This window comes from Acipenser ruthenus, chromosome 25 (assembly GCF_902713425.1).
Source record: "Acipenser ruthenus chromosome 25, fAciRut3.2 maternal haplotype, whole genome shotgun sequence".
Classification (NCBI taxonomy): domain Eukaryota; kingdom Metazoa; phylum Chordata; class Actinopteri; order Acipenseriformes; family Acipenseridae; genus Acipenser; species Acipenser ruthenus.
In genome coordinates, this window is record NC_081213.1 from 26193524 (window position 1) to 26217284 (window position 23761).

The 23761-nt window shown below is 40.3% G+C and overlaps 1 protein-coding gene across 2 annotated transcripts in view; it reads right to left on the reverse strand.

The window, feature by feature from the left end:
- The window catches only part of LOC117413644 (protein bicaudal D homolog 2-like), a 46461-nt gene that overhangs the window by 12610 nt on the left and 10090 nt on the right, over positions 1-23761 (reverse strand). For both annotated transcript variants that reach the window (XM_034022878.3, XM_034022879.3), the window contains exons 2-5: positions 14481-14693; positions 4352-4504; positions 2889-3347; positions 341-1333 (exon numbers count right to left, since the gene is read on the reverse strand). In XM_034022878.3, coding sequence (XP_033878769.3) covers positions 341-1333; positions 2889-3347; positions 4352-4504; positions 14481-14693 — 1818 coding nt within the window. The remainder of the gene's footprint in view (positions 1-340; positions 1334-2888; positions 3348-4351; positions 4505-14480; positions 14694-23761) is intronic.

A 23761-nucleotide genomic window follows, 5' to 3' on the forward strand; every position in this document is an offset into this window, starting at 1 on the left:
GGACATGCATGCAGGAGCTCTGTATTGTGGAAACTGGATGTCCAGGCTGGGCATGTGCAGGGAGTTGGGAATCTGAAATCAAGATTGTCTGACTCCCCACGCTTACTAGCACACACCACACCTGCTCCACTGTTTTCACCTTTCATTTTTTTTTTCCATTTAGCAACATTTCCTAACATACTGCATGGATATAAATATCCCTTCATTGAATGGGTACTTCAGTACAACTGCATCTATTTTTATAGATACAATGAAATAGAAGCTGATGTACTTGTTATGCTATTGTCCTCGTCACAAAAACAAACAAGAACATCTGAAAGCGCTGTTGCCGTTTCCCTACCTGTTTGTTGGCTTTGAGCACAGTTCTTAGAGTCGCTATTTGCTCTCTCTTCGTGCTCAGCAGAGACTTCAGCTTGAGAATCTCCCCCATGAATGCTTCTTTGTCTTTGTCCACCACTGGCCCCAATTCGTGGGAGGCCACTCTCTGCCGAGATAGCTCTGTGGTCCTGTCCACGGCTGTCTGGAGGTGTTTAATCTGATCCCTGATGATGGCAACCAGGTTGTAGATGTTCATGGGCTCCTTACGATGGTCTGACACTGGGGAGGGCAGGGAGGAGACAGGAGATGGGAGGCTGTCCCCATTTTCGAAAAGGCCTTTTGTGAGCAAAATGGGTGATCTCCGGCCCCTGGCCTCTGGGCTGGTACGCCCACCCTTGCCTTCCTTGTAGTAATCCAGCATCACTCTGTTGGGCGTCTCATTGTTGCACATGCAGACGTGGTTGTAGAGGTTGGCCAGCTCTTCGCTGAACGTCACCAGCTCATCCTGGGCCACGCTCAGACTACCTTGGGTCTCCCCGGCCACGTCGCTCACCTTCTTGAGCTCCTTCTCTAACCGTACCACCTGGTCTCGGTCGGTCCGGTTGGTCTTCTCCAAGGAGGTGAACTTCTCTGTCAAGGCCTGGACCTCAATCTCCAGACGGCTCTTTTCCTCCTCATACTTGGACTGGCAGTCCTCATACTTGGCCTTCAAGGTCTTCAGCTCCTCCTTGAGGTCCCCGATCTCGGCCACAGCCACCTTGTACTTGCACTCCAGGATCTCGGGTCCGTTGATGTCCACCTCATAGTAGTCTCCATCCTCGTGGCTGTCACGCTCCTTCTCGTTGTCCAAGGCTGACTGTCGCTCCTTGCTGGCCTGCAGCTTCTTCATGGCGATGAGGTTCTCTGTGAGCCTGCTCACTTTCTCTTGCTGTTCGGACAGCGCTCCCCGTGCGTGTTCCAGTTGCTTCTGGGACTCTTGAAGGGTGGCCAGCAGGTTCACCTTCTCCCTTTCCACCTTCAAGACAGAACAAAAGTCAGTTTCATCCTGGTCTAAATATGAATTGCTTAGCCTTGCAACACTTCTTAACTTTACCACTGAATAATTCTTAACCTGTGATGTCTGGGTGACAAAGTCCTGCTTATGTTGTTATTTGTGTTTTTGTGTTGATTAGATCTAAAATACTATTATTTTTATTATCAGTATTATGATAGAACTGAAATAATACAGCCAATTTACTATTCAATTTTGCCTTCTGTTGAGACTCCTACCTTTTTAATTGTACAGCATATTGTCAGCCAAATTCAACTTTGCTGTCCCAAAGGTTTAATGGGCTTTTTTTTGCCAATACAGCAGGGCTTACTGCCCTAATACACTAATTCATCACCTTGGAAACAAGAAGTCAGTACTCAAGGCAATTATATTTGAGGTTAGCAAGACAGCACAATCATTGCAAACTTGTAAGAAGCTCAAAACACAATTTTAATAAAGCTAGTTTAGATTTATCAAATAGAACATCTCCTTAAATCTACATACACTATGTATGTTTTACTTTATTAACAAATGCATAAAACTATTCCCTAGAAATACATGAGGGAGTCTTCATTTTAGATTCTCAAAATTTTAAGTGTGTGAAACATGCTACTATTAAAAATGTATCAAGGATAATGGATGTATTACTGAACTGCACTTAGGGAGATTGCAATGCTGTTAATATTTCAAGGTATGGGAGTCTCTCGCTGATTCAGAAATAAGCAGATCAAATACAATATCAAAAATAACAGAGACAACTTCACTGGAAAAAAAAATATGAGACGGAATACAGAACCTCCAAATGCAGATGCCATGAATTGATCTGTGATCAATAGGAACAGAGGGGTATTGGAACTCCTAATTAAGTGAAGGGGACATTTACATACGTTGATTTCCAATGGGAACGTCTCACAGTGGCGGTTCACAAGCTTGATTAATCTTGCCAGCTGTAATGCATTAATGCTTGCCACAGAGCACTTTAGTTTAAAACGGCTTGTAACTAACTGGATTTCTGATCATGTTGTTTGGTGTCATGGCTTCTTAATAAATTGTGAAGCAAACAAAATCGGCACGCCTACTTCTTGGGGATCATTTTTATCCAGAGCCGAACACACGCCATGCTGGGGGAGCTCCTTGGGATCAGTCCAAGGTACTAACTCCATTTAATTTTGTGACCTAGTAGCTTAGAAGACAACTGCAGATATACACTAAGCCTCCAAATATATTAAATACAAGGAGTTCTGAATAAACGTTAAAACCATTAAAACGCACTTTCCATATGGGAGTCTTACACCACAGTGATCAGGATCTTTATACAAACACGAGTAATTTACTAAGAAGGATATGGAAAGGAGGGTACATTTTGACTAAATGGCGTTCCAGATATTTATATTGTTTTTATTTTTTTCCACTGTGATGCATCTACTCCCTTCATCACCTCCTTAGTAAGGGCCCTGCCAGCCTTGGTCCACTTGACGACTATTGCAGGTCCACCTCAATAAAGCCTCTACAGCTGACCAGTGCGAGATCAGCAGCGTACCTGCATGAGCTGCTGTTTGAGTTTCTGGATCTCTGAGATGTTGAGCTCACTCAGGAGGTCGTTGACGAGGCTGGGGGCCGGCTGGTAGAGGTCATTCTTCTTGGGCGTGGACCCCTTGTTGTTCTCACTGCCTCCATTCATCTTGCTGAAGGAGTTGTGCTCGTAGCCATTGAGCACCTCGTCATTGTTGGGCTCCAGGGCGTCGTCGCTGAACTTCAGCCCGTCCAGTGAGATGCTGAGCGGGCTGTTGTACAGGGAGTCGCTGATGTTCATGTAGTGCGAGAGCTCCTTGCGCAGGTTGTTCTTCTGCTCCCGTTCAGTCTTAATGGTCTCCAGGGCCTCTCCCAGCTGCCGCTCCGCGATCTCCTTCAGTCGGATGGCGTCCTCCAGCTGGCTGTTGAGGAACTCCGTCTCCTCCTCAAGTCGCCGTATTTCATGTTTCAGGCCTTCAAATTCAACCTGGATTGGAAAAACAATGAAAATGTCACGCAAAGGAACGCACTGTATATCTTCAACACTGGTATTAATATGTGTGATTAAGAGATGCACATTGTTTAAACAATTGTAAAATGTTAGTCTTGGTCAACTGGTAAAATCCTAAGTTATTTAATGTATTAGGGGATGCTGAATTTGTATCAACAGTTTCTCCAGAAAATATCTATTTGCAGTGATTATTCAATAAGCAAATACAGTATAAAAAGTGATTAATAATGAATTATAAAACTAGCCTCCCATTTATATTTTACTTCCATGTTTAGTTAGTAAATACAGAAATAAAAGAGAACCCTTAAAGCAGTCTCTCTCCAGACAGTAAATGGTGATTAAAGCAGATCTTTAATACTTGCCTTAAACACAGAATGCATTTCAGTGTTGTCATTATTCCAACTTGAGCCTGATTACCATTCAATTAGTAATTGCCAACACATTTAGTCTGAACAAAATGTACTTTCATTACCAAAATAACCCTGGGCAGTCCCCCTAAAAAATAGAAACGCTTTACGCTTACAGAGGGAATTACCAGACGTTAACCTACTAATGGAGCCAAATATATCAATTATGCTCTACAGCACATCCTGCCTTTACTTGTATGTCTGTCAGTGTCGTTTTGTATTTTACTGCCTGGCCAAACAAATACATACAAAAAATATTCAACCCTAAACAATGTGGTTCAATGCTGTTCAATCTTTCTGTTTCATACATCAGCTTATCTGTATTCTATTATATGTTGATTTCCTTTTTTTGACATGCTAAGTGCAGCTAAGTTAACCCTGCTATTGTATCAGTATCCGATACACCAAGTGCACCCTTTACTACGTGCCACAGATGCATTTTGTCAAACTATGGCTTTTCCAGATGTGCATGCTTTTACCCGAATCGATAAAAGCAGTCTTGAACAGTGCAATGCTGTGTGGAATACGAGTGATGCTCTTTTCCTGTGTGCGTCTGCAATGGCGATGCCCCACCTGGCTCTGTTTAAGGACAGACACTTGTTTCTGCAGGGAGATGTTTTCCTCCTCCAGCTCTGTGTAGTCCTGCAGCAAGCGAGCCTCCCGGAACTTGTACTCCTTGATGTCATCACGTAGGCGGTTCCGCTGCAGCTCCACAACCTGGTTGTTCTGGAATACAGAGAGAGAATGGAACTTTAGCTCACTACAGAAACCTTGTGCTACTGAGATACAGCCAGATTGCTTGTACAGAGATCCACATCCAGTAAATCTGACTCAAATTAAACTGGACTAGAACGCAATAGAATTCTACATAATGCAGCATCTAAAGAACAAGAATGGTCTTTTCAAACTATTCAGCTTAGTGTTTCCTAGCAACTGCACAACAGTAGCAGCAATACACAAAAGTAAAAAGGCATGTGATTTGTTTCAAGCAAGGAATCTATTACATTTCTTGGCAAATAGTTGGTTTACTTTCAATGGATTAAGAATTTAGTATCATGGGATTTGCAAAAGTTGCCATTTCATTAGGAAGGCATGGCTCTATTCTTATAATACCATGGCTCTCAACTACCAATGGTAACAACAGTAACTATACTCAGCAGCAGTGTGGAGTAGTGGTTAGGGCTCTGGACTCCTGACCGGAGGGTCGTGGGTTCAATCCCCAGTGGGGACACTGCTGCTGTACCCTTGAGCAAGGTACTTTACCTAGATTGCTCCAGTAAAAACCCAACTGTATAAATGGGTAATTGTATGTAAAAAGAATGTGATATCTTGTAATAATTGTAAGTCGCCCTGGATAAGGGTGTCTGCTAAGAAATGTAATAATAATAATGTAGAAGCTCAATTTACCAGGGACCAGTTTCCTTTTAACTATTCAAATCTCTTGCAACAATTAGCAACTGTAAAGTGACTTATAAGCAGAAAATTGCCTATGAATATTGTAGATGTAATAGCATGGCATTATCCTCTCTGTTCTCTATTTAAATCTGGAAGTTTCCACTGCTTATTGTTAATTTAAAAAAAAAAAAATTAAAACCACCAGAAATATATATTAGCTTGTGTAACCTATCCGGATGTTTAGTTAATCAGCAAAGTGATACACAACCCAGACTGAACCATCCAATATTGACATTGGGTAATAAATGTTTGCTCACAGAATTGGCCTTTAGAAATGCTTTCTTCCTGATGTAAGTATGGAGCAGATGGTATAGGATTGACAGCAATTATCCACACGACAGGGAAGAACACAGTGGATTGCAATATCAGGATTTGACACTGACTGTCCATTAATAATTCAGCAGCACGAACTTGAAGGGGGAAGGGGGAAGCAACTTTGCAGGGCCATCATCAGATTCCATCTCCATTTCCGTTGAGAGGCACAGAAAGCGAAATCAGATAAGCAGAGCTGTCTCCCTCTTCCACTGCACAGGGAAACTCAAACCTCCCTGAAGACTGCTAATCACTTTACCCGACTACATCCCATCTGATATAACAGCAAGAATGGAAACAGAGCCTCCTTCTGAAGGCTGTGTATACGTGTGTGTGTGTGTGTGTGTGTGTGTGTGAGTAAGAGATACAATTGTAAAAAGGTCACTGTATAGGTGGCAAGGCAGAAGGCCAATGAATTTCCACAGCACTGACTGCAAAAGTTGTGATGCCAGTGTTGGTTATGTGTTGGAGAACAGCAGGGGTACTGTAGGTTACAATTAACACCTAATCTGCTCAGCACCACACATCACAAACAGAGCAGAGAAGCCCATTATCTCATCACACATCCACTTCAAGCCATCTGACTGAAAACTCATTAGCTGACCGATCGCCAAATGAGCATCTACTATACAAGAGATTACATACCACAATAAACTCATTGAAAAACATTGGTTGGATGCCGGTACAGTACGAGTCGAAGATGGCCTTGCAGTGATATTGCAGAGTGACATGGAAAGCAGCATGGACTGCAACACATCTGTCAATAATTGGAAATAAGAGAGGGTTCCATTTTGTTTCAAAGTAGGGTCAAGAAGAAGAATTGTATTACCGATGCCAAGCAATATTACTGGGTCTTGATGAAGAGCAGATACTATTGACTTTAAATGTTGAGCATCGCATACTACAGGTACATGGGATGGAGGCTGTGCCAAAACACACATTATCAAAGCTGAATGTAATTATCACTACTGAAAATAATGGGCAAAATGCAACAGCGCATAGAAGCACTGCAATATTTCAATAAATGATATGTTTTTAAAATCAGAACTGCAAGAATTATCAACATTTTGAACAACATGGGATAGTCCACTGTAGCATTAATGGCCATCAGTTCTATGTACTTTTAATTTAACTGTGTAAATGTGAATACATTAGAAAATGTGGTTGAAACCCAGATGCTTACAGCATCTTATGGATGAATCGTTTTTATAAAATACATACTGTACATCAAGAATAAAGCTGCATCAGCCTCACCCACTTCTTCTACCTTTCCTTGGTGTATTTCTTTGTTCACAATACCTTTACCAAGAATTACTGTTCTAGTTGCCATGGTCTTCACCTCTTTCCACTCAGTCTCCAGTTTAGACTAACTGTCAACATCAGAATTGTGAAGAAACAGCATAAGAAATGCATATAAAGCCTCCAGGGATTCAAGGCAAGGCTAAGGAATGCAGATCATTCCAACTAACCAAGTGGCCTTTTGCTCTTTGAAGGGAGGTCACCAGCTGCTATCCAAAGGCTAACAAGGTTAAATAGAAGAAATAAGATCTTCTTGTATCATTTTTAGAGTCATTTAGTAAGCTCATAAAGTAAAAGAAACTGTCAGATATGGTGAACAGGTGAATAGGGATGAAATACAGTACTATGAATGTATTTTTCCATCACACAGTAGACAGCCTATATAATGTATTATAAGACTCCCAATAACTCAAAATTCTTCAATAAGCTTAGTCACAAATGGGTTTAATGATCGATACACACCATGCATGATAACTTGCAATGGGAAAAGTAATTCCTGTACAGAATAATGTGTCGCACCATAAAACTCAGGGGTGGGAGTGCAGCACCAGCAGTTTGCTTACAGTTTTCACCACTTTTAGGCAAAACATTTTTTGAATCCAGACAGTTCTGGGTGCAGGGTCAACCATGATGAAGAGACACAGATGCTAAACTGTGCAAAGCACATTTCTCTCAAAGCCGCTTACTAGCGTATAAGAGGACAAACTACTCAAGTTACATTTCCTTCCAGATGTAAGCAGACGCCCTCCTTCAGAGTGGGATGGTTTCAATACACTGTCTGCAGCCAGGATTCTTACATGAAGACGGAGTCGCTCAAGGTCAACATCTATTGAATTAGCTTGCTTTCTTTTGGTTTATTTTAGCCAAACTGGGATCACATACAGCTATGGATATAAATAAAGTATCCCAATGACAACTGGGACTACTCCAAAAGGAGATTTGTATCGTAATGAGAAATAACGATAGCGAGGGACTCCAAGCACGGAGCCACTATCGCTGGTGTCACTGCCTATTGCCTTAAACCTACTGTACCTAAAGGCATCTGTTTTTCCATGGCAGTTCCATTCTGTCTTTAACGACTGTTTTGAAAGCACAACCTTTTACTCTTTAACAACACACACACCCGCTTTGTGGAGATTACATTGCAAATCATGAAAACTCTAATAAATCTGTATTGAAATGCCTCTGGGGAAGAGACTACGTTATTATTAAAAGCTCTGTTGCCAGAGATAGCAGTTTCCTCGTTTGGTACAGTCCAGCACAGATATGTACATGTTTTAACAGCAATGTTTTAAAAGCAGTACTTCATGTTATTTATGTTGCTGGAAAGGGGGAAATATTTATACAACCAATTCCCACCTAATGAAAAACACATGTACTGTGTACATTGGGCTTCCACCCAGCCATGGTGGCTGTTGTTGTGCAAGGCTTTCACAGTATTCTCTGGGGGAAGAATGGCTGATTATAATCTTTACTGACATTTCATTGCCAGAACCTAAAGACCTCTGTCAAAAAATACCTTTTATCCTCCTAACAAGATGCATTTGACTAGCCTTGGGCTCACACGCAATGGGGTTACCAATAGCTACTCTATAGCAAATGACATAAGTTTCAATATGTAATGTTATATATTATATTTCCATATCAGGTAGACATAAGAATCTGCATTATCCACACAGTACAGTCTATTGAATACACTGATCTATAGCTCTGCAGTAAGCATGCTGAAATTAATTTTGTGAAGCATGTAGGCTACTACTGTACAGAAAAAAACCCCAGTATTTTCTCCCCTAAACCCAATGCATTCAGGTACTGTAGCATCTTCATCAGTTTCTGATTTAATCAGTGATCACATGTAATCTTTGAAAGCTTATCAAGTCAACCTGCAAATCCACAGCATTCTCCTAAATCAACATCATTCTGTGCTCTACTAAACTGAAATTAAAATGTTTCTGAAGTTAATCTGTTCTGATAAATACACTTATTGATACCTTAGAATCCAAGAGCCTTTTGATGATTTAAAAGAGAATACAGTTTGTAGATGTGTTTCTTCCCATAAAATTCCTACTCAGTATACTGGGGCATGTCACAAGCTACAGTACAGTAATTTCTTTTAAAACGGGTGACATTAAACACCACTTGGCTTGATTAAAAATGGGACGCCACAGCAGATTGATCCAATATGATCCCTCACGTGATCATAAAATGAATTGTTTTGCGATTTTCTCATATTTTAAAACAGTAGAGTTCATCTTCAGGACAATCACAGCTTTACTATATACAGATAGTACAGTAGGGATTAGTCATCATCTGTGAGCATGTACTGAAACAGTCAAATCCTAAAACCCAATACATGTTTATGGTTTATATTCTAGACTGTGCCATCACTGCTGTGTCTACAGACAGTGTGGAGAAATTCTTGAAAAAGGAAATAGGAATTGTCTATGACAGAAAGACATGATGGATTTCTACACAAAATACAAAAGCAAATCTCAAGGTTGTTGCTCATTTGAAACCCTGAGGGTCCCTATTTAAAGTGCTATTTAAAATATCATGAGGGTCCACTTTAGCCATCAAGATTTATGTTTGTAAGCATGAACTAAAGTTATACAATAATTTACTTTGCTAATGTCTTCAATGGCAGATAAAATTATCTGCACATTAAATCACTACTGATCAATAATGGTCAATTTAAGCTTGAGTGGTTAGAGGAATCAATTTGTCAGAAAAGGTTACCGGGGGCCTTTGCACGACACATTATAAAATAAATAACTCAATTCGCTTTTCTCACAGACACTAAACTAAAAAACAGGCTCAAGTAATCTACGGCTAAACAATATCATTTCCATCACACAATGCTAAATATCTCAATTTAAGAATAATGTAATTATTGCTACAGAAGTATGTGCATGCTTTTATTTATTTATTTTTTGATCAGAAGGACTGAGCAAGGCAGTGCAGAAGTTGGGTAATATACTGTACTGCTTTTTCAGTTGATTCACAAATAAAAAACTTTGCTTTATTTTGGTAATGCATGCCTTGTGTTAGTATTTTTCTTGATATCAATAAAGATCCAGTACAGATGAACCAAGTTTAGGCATGCAGATGCTTTCCATCATGTACACGTGAGGTGGACCAAGCCTTGGAGCAGCTGTACAGTATGTGCAACAGCCATCAAATACAGCTTGACTTGCACAGACGTCAATACATTAGACTGCATTCATAATAAATACAGAACAAAGCTATGACAAGGTCCCGAAGCTGTTTATAGCTTAACAAAAGGCTACCCTCAGCAAAATCAAACACAGTACAATTTCCGATAGCCTTGAGGAAGTTAGGTAGATTCTGATGGAACATAATTACACTTTGTGAACACTGTATTGTACAGTTCTGAAATACAGTATACACACTGGCCTACTGTATGAAGACTTTCAGAACTGCTTTAAAAATAACCCCTACCCCCCTTTCTCAAATTGATTATACAGTATAACGTGATTATACAGTATAACATGGACGATATGATTTCAATCTGGTTTCTGAAAGTTAGGTACTCAAAGGCATTTTTTCCTGTTAGCAAGTCAAGTAGATGCAGTCAGATACATATGGTCTGCCAGACTGAGAGCACCATTAAAGTGTTGTTGATTACTGTTCCACCTGCCCTGTAAGGCTCTCATAATTACACCATGTTCTATAGGTAATACACTTATTAATGTAATGAATTTCTCACACGCACACCTTTTTTTTTTTACTGCATACCGGTTCATAAGATTGCTGTTCTAGTGAGGGTGGAGTAGCACTAATTTCTTCCATTTGGCTGCAGGGGTTGGGTAGCCTTGCAATTTAACAGCTGGGTGTATCCCATAAGGTACTAGGACTTGTCTAGTCTAGCAGCAGACACTGAACTTGATCATCTGACTCTCCAATCTTAACCTTTAAACCCATGCTGCAGCCTTCATTTACTACATGTGTTTGAAACTGTTTGGTTGTCTTGCTCATCGCTGTCTCCTTAAAAAGCAAATGGCACTTTAGCTTATTTTTCAATTGGATCAGGTATACAGAGAAGTGGTACAGTACACAAATCCAGACAAAAGCCATGCGATTATGAAAAGGTCATGTGTTTCCATAAATAACAGTACACCATTTTGTTGTGCGAGTGCCTGAGAAAAGGCAATATTTTAAGGTATCACATTTGACAATTTCCTGTGGGGTTTTAAAGTTTCACCTCACACTACAAATGGCCCTGATTTATTAACATGTTGGGAGACCTACACACTGAATGTTCTTATTTTGTACTTCTGAATTGTAATGTAATCTACTGTATATTAAGTAGTGTTACAATACATACACATGACCTCTATTAAAAATCTCTTTAGAATAGCTACCTTTGATGTTTTAAATACTTTGCAAATAGGTTGCTAAATTGTTATGTATTATTTAAGCTGTCAAGGAACCAATATAATTAAAGGTAGAATGAACAGGGTATGTTGAGTGCCATCAACACAACTGCTGTTAACAGGATGAATCAAGCACTCAGAATCAAGCACTCAGGAAGAGTTTAATACTGAGGTGTAAATGAATGGATCCCTCTGTTTGTCAATCAATCCTGTGAACAACATACCTTCATTCAAAGTCTTTAAGTTACTCAGTTAACTTCAGCAGTTCTATTCTGTTTCAGTCAGCCTGTCCGTTCTGATTAGGACTTCTGCAAAGATCACACACTCCATGGGTCGCAGGTCACAAGTTTTCTGTGGTTTGAAATTCCCCATTATGTCACGCCTTGACAATGAGATCATGCTACTAATTAAATTCACACTGGAGGACTTCCAGGTTTTATTGCATGGAAAGAATTCTTGTTGGAGGAGGGTGGGTGGAGGGAGTCTACTGAACTTATTCCCTATGTGATACGATTGGTCTTGCAGGAGCTCTTTCCTTGGTATACAGTAATCAAACTCCTTGCACAATTAGATATCTTTTAAACAGGGTCTACACTGTGACATTCAAATTATACGGCCACAAACTCTCAAGGTTGAGCCAATATGCTTTTGTTGGGATATGCGAGACCACCTGTGTGATACTAGATCACCTGGGAATAGGAAGAGGACATGAAACAGCAGTTCTCTCATTAAAATGTAAACAGAAACTCTAAATAAAGTGGCCTGACAGTTTAAAAGCTTTACAATTGTAATCGATTCTAGTCTAAAAAGCTGTTCTTACAAACTCTTGCAGTCAGCATTTCTATTTCTGTACAGTGAAAATGACTTTATACAGAACAGATTGCAGACCAGAAACAGGTTCTGAGAATGATGGGGAGTCTTTCTGCGCTTATCAGCGTCTAAACTGCAAAATTACAGGTTGTTCAACATCCAAAATAAAAGATAACAAGACGACTAAATGTCTGACAATTAGACCTTATATGACAGGTCTCCAGAAAAAAAAGAAAAGGCAAAGAATTAATAACAACCGTCCTGGCTTTCTGTAAGAAACTGCAACCTGTCTAGACAAACCCCAGTGGTGGGTTTGTCTCTTAGTATCACCATCACAGGAGCACTTCCTGTGATGAACAAAGGCAGCCCACGGCTGGGCCCATTCACCCAGAAATTCATTCCAAGGCAGTGCTGGAAGCATTTCATTAAGCAGCCTACAGTAATCCCTACTCGCCCCAGTAAGAAGGAACTCCACTGCTTCCGATATTACTGTACTGTACGTGCAGTTTCCTTGGGTGCAAATCTTCTTTTCCCAAACATGGCCACTGAATCTCACCAACACATTCATCAGAGAGAGCACAACAGGAGCTTTCAATCCTCAATCTCTGTGTGGTTCCACACTGTGTTACAATAGCTTAGTCTGGTTTCAAGCACCAGTTACAAATTAGCTCTCAAAGTGAGAAGATTTAAATCCCCTAAGATTTGTGAACATTTGATTACAAGTTGTAGGTATTTAAGCGCAGTTACCTAAAAGAAACACTGGAGATAAGCATCTCTTAAAAAATATTTACTATACTACAGTATGCAAGAACATACAGTATGACAACCATTTAGTGATTATTTAATATAAAAAGTACAGCATGTTCCAGATAAAATAGGTGATCTTGTAGCTGGAGATTACTGGAATAACTCAGTGACACTATTTCTCAAAGGTTCGAAAACTAACTGCACACGCATATTTTCAGATCTGGGTGTGTAAAGCATTGACCAACTGTGCAATAACCAGTTAGACATTATTACTTAGAAACCCATTGGAACCCAGGAAAACAAATTTGCAGTAGTAAAAACAGCATTCTGGAGCATGGGAAGCAAACAGTGACAGAGGCCTCTCATTTTGAGTGCTGAATCAATGTTACGGCTTCAGAGAGAGAGAGAGAGAGAGAGAGAGAGAGAGAGAGAGAGAGAGAGAGAGAGAGAGAGCTAGGAAGAAAATGAAGGAGAAAATATGGTGCAGCCCCCCCCCCTCCTCCTCCTCCTCCTCCTCTGCCTAATTCCCTGTGTTCAAACACACTGCAGGGAGAAGGAGGTACAGTGTGCACTCCCAGTGGAGCCGATTTCATGTTCCAGGGAAGGAAGCCACAGTTCACTGGAGGACTGATCAAAGGGAAAACAGGGAGGGGGAACAACTATGAGCCAGACCCCAGCATGACATCCCAACCCCAGTGTACTACCTAGGATGGTTTCTGCTAAGCAGGACCCATCCAAACCTGCCTGCCCCTGCAGAGGTGCAGCTCTCTGAGGTCTTTAACCAAGTGCTGCCTTACCAAGATCATCCTTAGCACTGCTCATCTCCTCCAGGACAGCAATTTTCTAACAATTAAACACAAAACTTCAAAAGGAGGATTTACTGGCAAGCTTCTGCTAAATTAAGAGCCTAAATTATAGCATTTGGAATGGCTGGCTGGGAAACCAATTATCTGAGATCAAACATGTGTCAATCCAGATGATGACAACATTTTTGCTTTGTTGAAACAAGCAATTGGTTTAATTAATACACTCTTAAAAAAGGTTGGCTAAACCTTTTGATTCACTCCAATAGCTCTTCTACAGTATTACAATTGCTTAACAAGCCCAATTTACTCAAGTCTCTATGAAGTGTTCTACCCCAACTTCTGCCAAACCTAATGCTGCATAATGATGGACACTGCCATTTGATGTTGATTGTTTGGAACATCTCTGGTGTATAAAAAAGCAGGATTGCTGTGTTGATGTTTTAAATTGTACCGCCCATGTCTCACATAGCACTAAAAAGCCTTTTTTTTTCCTGCATCTTGAAATCGCCCTCTTCTGTGCCACACACAGATGTCTTTGCTTTTCTGGAGAGCTTTCAATTAACACTCCCCATGAAAAGCAGCTGTGATTTATTTAGTTTCAACAGCAAATGGAAGACCCAGGGAAACTTACTGCATGAGCTGGCATTAGCGGTGCTAACAATATGCAATGGCATCTACAGCTGGACGTAATTTAATTGAATTGTTTGCAACAGCTGCTAATAACTAATGATTGGGAGGGTATGATATGGGAGAGGGGACATGAATTGACAGGCAGCATGGGGAAGCCTCTACTGTTGCACTGGTTCTTAGAGGAAACCATATCAAATAGTACATTAAACCAATTGTGTTGTACTGTATGAAGTCCAGGATGCATCTTACCTCCCTGATCTCCTGTGCTAGGGAGGCGAGCCGATCGTTCTCGGACTGTGCGTTGGCGAGGACGTTGCGCATCTGTTTCAGTTCTGTCTGCAGCTCCAGGACTTTCTGCTCGTAGTAGGCTTCCTTGGACGCGGACTCCTGGATCAGGGACTCCTCCCGGCTCTCTCCATCCGCAGCAACCTTTTTGTGGTTGGAATACGCTTGTCCGAAGGCCTGGACAAAAGAAATAAATGTAATCCTTTGAGCATCACAAACATTTCAATTGGGTTAACCATCAAAACATATAAAACACTCCTGAGAATTATATTGCACTGGTACAGTGTAACTGCTGGACAAGGACATATTTAGCTATCAAGAAATAAGCTACTGTATTTGTAATTGCCTGTCCCATTCTCTTTTACTGTTTTATGTTCAGAGAAAAGGATAACATTATAAGTATTGGAACCACAATAATACCATGATACTGTACCACGAAACCAAAATCCTGCACTATAGACATTCTGCTTTAAAGTGTATTTACACTTGTAAATGTATTCATTTAAGAAGAGAGTCCTAATGACACAGAAAGAGTTATTCTGTCACAGATTCAGACTTGCCTGATCCTTATCAAATACATACCAGACTAAAGGTAAAAACAGCCACCAGGAAATGGATTTAATAAATGAGATATACTGTTATACGCACAAGGGAACAATACTGTAGGTTGTGAAAGATTTTTGATTTTAAACAAAATGATTTCAAAACTGATCTCAAATCTTGATTCAACCTCTTTTTTTAGCTTTTTAAAACAAATACAGGTAAATGTGATTGCTGGTTCACAGGTTTTACATAGTTTTAAGAAACCTACTGTATCTAGAGTGTAATCTGGAGATGAACTGCCCTATTTATTTTATTTCCAAGCACTGAGAATGGCTTGAAGAGCTCCATCTAGCCTACATGCTGCACAGCTTCATTGACCTGTGAGTCTCTCTACAAGGTCACTGTCTTTGAAATGGTTCTGCGCTTGTGCTCAGTACCACTTAAAAGCACACGGCTCCATTTACTGGTCGGTGTCAAGTCATTAAGGGAAGTTTCCAGTTCCTTCCACTGATAATGGTTAGTCTGTGACCGGTCTGATGGCAATGCTGCCAGATCAAATCACGTTCGATAAAGTCAAATCCAGGCAAGAGGGGACAGAAACATCAATCAGCTGAACTCTGGGGAAATTAAAAAAACAGCATGTTCTGGAATAGAGAGAAAGGAGCCATCTGTCAAGTCTCCATCAATTACATTTCAATCGCCCCAGTGCAGAGATTAAGAGTTTGAATATTTGAGGCCTTATTTAAATGTCAAAGGGCTTCTAAAACCAAGTCCCACAAATACAAGTCTTTCCAAAGCATTTTAAACGCCCTTTGATTTCGCTGTACACTAAGTAGGTGTGATAACCACGTCTGTTCCTTAAGCTATATTTGTTTATATGCATGTACTGTACGGAAATGCAGGAGTGTGTCAGTACAGAAATACAGTATTATACACTAATGAAGAAAGAGGACTAATAATGATTACTGATGATTAACATTTAGAACAAGGGACAGAATCAGTATGCCTGGTACTGCAGACAACAGCTGTAACGAATGAGATCCCTCAGCTGCTGTAAACGATGCACTGTGTTTCATCATTACTCCTCTACAGTATCTTAGAGCAGGACTGTCCCCCATGCATCCATACTGTGTAGGCTGAAACAGCAAGGCCCCCATTCTGCAGCTGACACGACTTTGGCAGTCAGTTATATCATAGGCTGCTCCCTCTGTTTGTTTAAATACAACAATCTCAAGAACACAGCTAGAAAAACAAACAGGAAGCAATTACAATGGAGGCAGATCACCCAGGGATCCTTGCAGCACAATTAGGTTGTCAGTATCTGACTCCGAGACGTCACCCATCGTCTCCAGAGGCTTTGCTGGAGATGTTATTGCAGTGCTCACAGACTGCAGATGGGTAAAGCAAGGTCCTTTAAGGCTAAAAAAGACAGTACATCCCCCTCCTACATAAAGCCCTAATGCTGGAATGCAATTATTTTAAAATCTAATACAAAGAGAGCATTGAATGGAATAAATGTAGTGATGACTTTACACACTGAGTGAATACAAGGCAAGCTGCTGTTGTCAGTGATATGATACTAAACACAGATCAACAGAGTACATGTGATATGATACTGCACACAGATCAACACAGTACATGTGGTATGATACTGCACACAGATCAACAGAGTACATGTGGTATGATACTGCACACAGATCAACAGAGTACATGTGGTATGATACTGCACACAGATCAACAGAGTACATGTGGTATGATACTGCACACAGATCAACATAGTACATGTGCATACATGTAAACCACGTGGTTTATTTTCATCTTGATTTAGAAGTACTGTGAGGGAGGGTATTTGTGATTTGATGTCTTATAGCTGGGTGACTAACTAATTTAGCAATTTCAAGCAAAGGGACAGATACGTTCAGATTTTCAAGTTTCAGATCTCCTTTTATGATGTAAGACTGCACAACCCCTGGACCATGTTGTGTGGTCTTGTAGGTGCTGTGACTTGTGACCAATAAACTAAGTCAGCTGCATTGAGCTTTCAAGACACTGAAACATATAAAAGCTGTTCTGGAAAATGCAGCATGGAACATACAGTAGTCTGCCGGAGTCTTTCCCCTTTACCAAGATGGGAAGCACCTTGGTGTTAACAGTTTGTACTGCTATTAGCAGGACAACAAAAACTTACTACTGTATACACAGAATCAGAGTCTGCAGCACAAATAGCAACTTGGGGAATTATTCAGTGTCCACAACTGGTCCGTGGACCCCAGTCAGGGAACCTGTTGTCTACATCATTGTGCACATGTGAAATGAAATGATTCCCTTCCTGCTCTCGCCCACTGCAGATAAAAAGCGTCTGGGGGTGTCTGGAAGTGATTTCATCACTGCACTACCAGGTTAATGGAGAAGGTTCAGGTCTCCTGGGCAGGTCGCCAGGAAAGGAGGGCAGCTGCAGACATTAACTGAATGGAAATGATTATGAAATGGGACAATTAGAGGAGTTAAAAGCATTCAAAATGTGTTGGGTGTACCAGATATTTATTTGGAAAATGCATATAATAATAAAAATAAAAAAAACCTACAAATTAAACATGCAGAAGTTATTAGTTTGTTAGACTTGGTGGTAACTTACCCTAAAGGGGGTTGGAAATCAATTCAGTTACAGTGTAGTCGCTGAATCCCAGTGTAGCACAATAGGATATTTTAGTGGTATAATTTCCGAGGTATATTTGATTGGCATGCATGACTATCCCCTTGGGCATCATACAGCGCAATAGAATGCAAGAAAGCTAATCTATAACAAACCTTTTTGCGCTTGTTAGAAGCATTGCAAATGGTCTCTTGTTCACTCCAAGAACTCATGGAAACATTGTTTCAAACACCGCTTTCCATCGCTCTGCAAAATACTGAAGACAATTCATTTCCAGGGTTTACCATAGGTTTAGAATTTTGCCCTCTATGGTCTACAAATACATGAATTTAAAATGTAGACACACATTGTTTTTTTGCAAGAGCATTCATTTTACAAGCTCTCAACAAAGCACTGTGAATTATCTTTGTATTACATTCAGTACCAGACAGCCACAGCCACATCATAAAATAAAATGGAGGCAGACTGTAGTCATGTTAGCCATTCCCACACATTAAAATGCTAACTAGAAAGATACATAAATTCTGAATCTGCTGATACAGCACACTTAATCCCCATCTGATACAGGTGATGAATCTCATCACTAAAGCCAAAACTGCCATTAAAGGATTTCCGAGGATAAGATGATTAACCATCAACTTGAAGATGGAATAATTGCAAGTTGCTGCTTGTCAGAAAGGTACTACATTTCTATTCTGTATCTGCCATAATGGCAGGGTTGTTCAATCACAGGATTTGAAGTGTTTTTGTACATGTTTTCCCACACCAGAAATGGAAATGGACAGCATCAAAGGAATGGGTTTTCTATTTAAAATGTGGGCTTTGCACAGTAAACAAGGAGTGGAGTGTGGTTAAATACATCACAGGCCCTACATTTCTTTACTTAGCCAAAGAGAAACAGGACCAGTCGCAACATTGACCTTTGTTCTGTAGCAGGGGCCACATAAACTTAAACATCTGGAACTTAGTTTATTTGTCAAAATACATACATATGTTTTGATGAGGAATCCACCCTCCCCCACAAGATCCAGTCAGCATTTGGGATGAATGCTTTCACTTGGTGAAGTGTCTTTTTACTGCAGGGATACAGTAATGTCTCCCCATTTAGCTTGCTCTATTTGTAACTGCTTGCTGTGTTGTGTTGGTTCCTCTTGAAGTTACAATGAGTGCTTCTTTACTTTAGTCTTAATAATGGCAGATTTAGTCTGCAGTGAGTTTTGTCAAAGCACACCCCTAAAGCTCTGCATTTAGTACTTGATTCTCTTCATTGCCAGCATTATACTAAATTCCAAGGATAAATCAATGGGGGTTGAAGAGCATTATTTTTGATGCACAGTGAAGCAGCACATTTATCTACTACAGTTATTATTTATCTATTACAGTTGGTTGTGTATAGTGTAGAGTAAAATCAATAATGTTCTTTTTGTATGCAGTATTGGAGCACATGCCACTGTGCATTATAAAAGGTTTGCTGTGATTGATTTGAACTGTACAGTAGGTGTTATCATTAGGTTGGTTTTGTTCTGTACATTAGCTGGCTAATCACTTGAAATAGCAGGTTTATTCAGGCACTTCTGCACTTGGCAGAAAACAAATAATCCACTGCATTGCTCTTCCTTAACAGAGTTCTTGTCTCTGGTAAGTCTGACCAGCATCGGAAGGCAATGGTTGGACAAATGAATTACTTTAAAAGGTGCTTGTGGACAAACAAATAGTTCACTTATTACAGGATCTGATCTAAAGCTGAGCAGGCTCCACTGATCCTATGTGAAAAACAAGCTCAGCTATCAGCATGAGCTCATTGTGACTTCTGGGAACATCTGTGGATTTTTATAGCTATTTGCAGCTGGCAGTATTTGTGTTCTGGATACTGCTCAGTATAGTACTGTATAAAATATGACAAAATGGTTTTAGGTACCATGTAATACTATTTCGATTACTAAAATACCTACCATATAAGGCATGTCGAGCTATAGTCCATGTCTAGCAGCTCAATGCAAAAAGGCCTGGCAGATAATTAGAACAAATGCAACACCCTAGAATTCACATGAAGGTGGTGTGTAATTTAAGTGGTTTGGATTTATGCCAAACTAAACCAATGCCTTTGTGAATACAAAAATAAAACAAACAGTTTTGTTTAATGCCCTAACAGACATGAAGTGCAAACTTGATGTGAAGAAACAGGTTTGAAGTCAACCCCCTCCTGTATTGACATTCACACTTTGTTGGCAATGCGTCAAAGCCTGCGCTCCCTGCTTCGTGCTTTCGCACATATAATTACAATGCTACTGCGCTCCAACAGAAAATGCCATTTCTTCAGTTTCTTGTGACCTTCATTTGCTCTTTCTGTGCGGGTTGCATTCCGGCACTCTGCTGCTTCATTGGAAAGCACTCTGATTGCCAGATGCATTGACTGTGCTCTGCACCCAGCCTGCAGCTCACTCTATCCATTAACAAACAGGGTTTCCAGCACACTGATCAATAAACATGTTTCCATCATAGTGCAGTGAAGGTCTGTAGCTTACCGAATCTCAGATCTGTCACATACTGTACACTGCATCATGCGGCAGTTACCTTTCAACCACAATACAAGCTAATGAAGAGAGACACCGATGTTTCGGGTAATAAGAGGCTATACCACTCGGTTTATACACAGCAGGTTGTGCAGCACTGCGGCATTCCTGTGATTTTGCCAATCAAACATTTTTTCTCTGCAGTGGCAGTAAGACTTTTTTTTCTCCCTCGGACTGCACAGCACCAGCAGTCCTTTACCATCAAGATCTGTGTTTTCATGAAGATTAAGGAAGGTACTTTTTGCTTGTTTGGGGTTTTTGAAGACATTCCCTACTATTTAAAAGGTACTTGTTCATGAAATGTTTTCCTAAGCCTCTTAAAAACAATCCACAGGATTTTGAGATAGGTCTTCATAAAATCATTCAGAGATACTTCCTGTCCAGGTTTACAGCACAGTTTACACTAAACTCAAACTAAGCAAGGTGTTAATGAAGTGAGGAAACATTAATTAACACTTTCCTTCACTGAGAATTCACACAACTCAACACCTCACCTGAAGTTAGACCGGATGTGTGAATTATTGGAATGTCTGGGTTGTTAATCTTCAAACATTTACTGCATCCATAAGGGTAGTCTGTCCTCTGCATACATTTAACTGTATGTTATGTAGCACTTAAGCCAGGTTAGGTGTTAAACTTGTATAGCCCCGTGAACTGTATGGAAAATATTCTACTAGTTAACAGAGGGGCTCACTAGTGGTAGTTTAAACCAGGGATACAGCAGATGTAATTTCACAATGTCCTAGTTAACAAGCTACAGTAACAGACTGTTAAAATAGAGTCAGCCACATGCTCGCGTTTAGTTTCCCTTCCAGGTTTGTAGTATTTATTTGTGCACCCTTCAGGGCAGTCTGTCGTTTCCTTTTGCTTTCTTTATTCTGTGAAGGGGGTATTAGGAAGACCTGGGTGTTTTGTTAATCATCAACAAAAGACTGGTTCCTTTCATTCTGCCTCCACCCTACACAGACGTGACAGACTAGAAAAACAGCCATAAAGCAGTAATGCTGATCTGGATTCCTGTGTAGCGACTGTCAATAGAAACAGGCTTTTTCTTTTTAATCAACTTCAAACATAAATAAATATAGTCTCAGCGATTGTATTAGCAGAAGTAACATTACAATGATTAATGTGTGTGGTTTTGGATGGCTTGTATTTCTAGTATGATTGTACAGTATCCATCAAAAAAACTGTACATTAATTACAGTGGGTAAACAATGTAAACCCCGCCCTGCCTACGTATGGTAAATTACTGTAGCAATTTATTCCAATAAATTTGAATTTTTTTTTTTTTGGAATTTCAGTAATTCCTTCTGTAAATGCAATGAGGAAAAGTTAACAGGAGAAAGAGGTCAGAATTCCACATTTTATTTCTGTTCAGAATATTTTTTAACTTGATACATTTAAAAGTACCTCATTGAATGCCAGACTTTGATTGGTAGGGAAAATGCTTTTCCGTTCTGTACTACACTGTGCAATGACAATGGCATACAGTCCCTCATTTGGCAGCACTTTAGAAGTGCTACAGTAGTTACAGATACTGTAACAATGCATCAAAATGGAGGCTGAGTGAAGAACACGGACCGCCTTTTGTGTTGGCGATCAATAGCATTTTGTTTGTGTGGATCACATTACTCAGTAGTAAAAATGCTGCCATCCTACAGTACACCGATTTAAAAAACGAGCGCATAGCTGTCTGGAGCAGTCTAAAGTTCCACAGCTCTGTGGTTTCTGGACCTCATGCTTCTACAGCCAGCCAGCATCTTTCGGTTTACATTGTATCTGTGACAGGGAGCTGGGAATGGAAGCCACGACTGCTGTTTCTCTACAAACAAAACACTCTGCTGGGATTGAGGAAGCATTTGAACAATTCTGGGCTCCTCGAGTACACCGTCTTCAAACCATTTAAGAGCTGGGGGGGGGGGGGGGGGGGTGTTGTCTACAGTATATATAGTATGCACATTTGTGGTCATTCTTGTTTTTATAATGCTCACATCATTTCAATACACAGATGCACTGTAGAGTATAACAGCAGTAGCAAAATGGATTCCAAAATTACATATTATATTATATTATGATTCACAAATTCAGTACTGTAGTTTGTTTTTATTAAGCTACTCAAGTCTCAAATCCCCAAATGATTCCAAGTAACTCCTGGGAGCCGAGGCAAACGCTGGGAATTACAGGGAGTTTATAAAGCTTGCCCTCAGCATGGTTCTGAAAGCGCAAAGGAAAATAGATGATGCAATTAGCCTATGATCATTTTATATCATTTTTTATCTGGGCATATCCAGCAATTAAAAACACAGAACATACAAACTGTATTTCTGTGTGAATAAGGATGCCAATCACAAAAATAATAGGACTGTCTTACCACAGTACTTCACAGCTGGGTGCACAATTTCTCCATTATATTTCTGCTACCCCTTTCTAGTTCTGCAAGAAAATTAATCACCCAGAGGTGACATAATAAAATGATCAATCAATCTTGTCTTTATCTCCCTTTGGAAGGCTGTGCTAAAACAAAGATGTGTAATTACTCTTAATGGCTTGCTACAACCCCCCATCGCTAATGAATGGGTGCAGTCCATTTCACCCTTTGAAACTTTTAAAAATGACAGGAGACAATCTTCGGGTAGGGGCATCTGCCACCTGTTCATGAATGTCTTCATTTTTTATGCAAATCAGTAAGAACATCCCACCAATCCCTCCATCTTTGTGTTTGTTTTTATTCCGTATGAGCCAACGTACTGTAGATGTACTGCTTTGAGGATCTTTGAAGATACCATAACCACAACTGATTCCTGCAAACAAATATGCGAAGTGAGCCTGACTGGAACAGACAACGTGCTTCAGGCGGCACAAAAATAACCCTGTTTGGTTCTTCGTCGTCCCTTTAATTTGAAGTTCAGGTCTGCATTGTTATTTAGACTGCCACATTCCAGCAGCCAGATCTATATTCTCTGTAATACAGACATTTAAGGGAAAACAAGGGGACAGTACTGGGATTCTGTGGCATCCACTCACTACTGAATATGTGCCACAAAGAATGCCTCACAGAATTTCAGGCCAGGACATCTATTGCTAACAGCGTTGGGAAAGTCTGTACTTTGATTCTTACCTTCATTAAACACTAACCACACCAGAGCAGAAATCATGCCAAGGGCACTCCAGAACTCAAGTGGGGAGTCCCTGTCACAGCTTGGCATTTTCTGGATGCCCCAAGTCACTCGCTTCTTGTCACCTTTCACTGCAGCTTAGTCCTGCATTGCTGTCAGCAAGAGTGTCTCTCTTTAGTGTAGCAGAGATACGGGAAACAAAATACTACAATTGAATTTAAGATGGGAATAGAAAGGGACATTTCAGAGACAAGACCTGGCAAACACTGGAATGCTGAGGGTCAAGGGCACTCCACTGACAAGTTCCCTCTGTGCTGTATTCTGAAGCACACTTTGGTACACATCCTCTCAAACTTCATT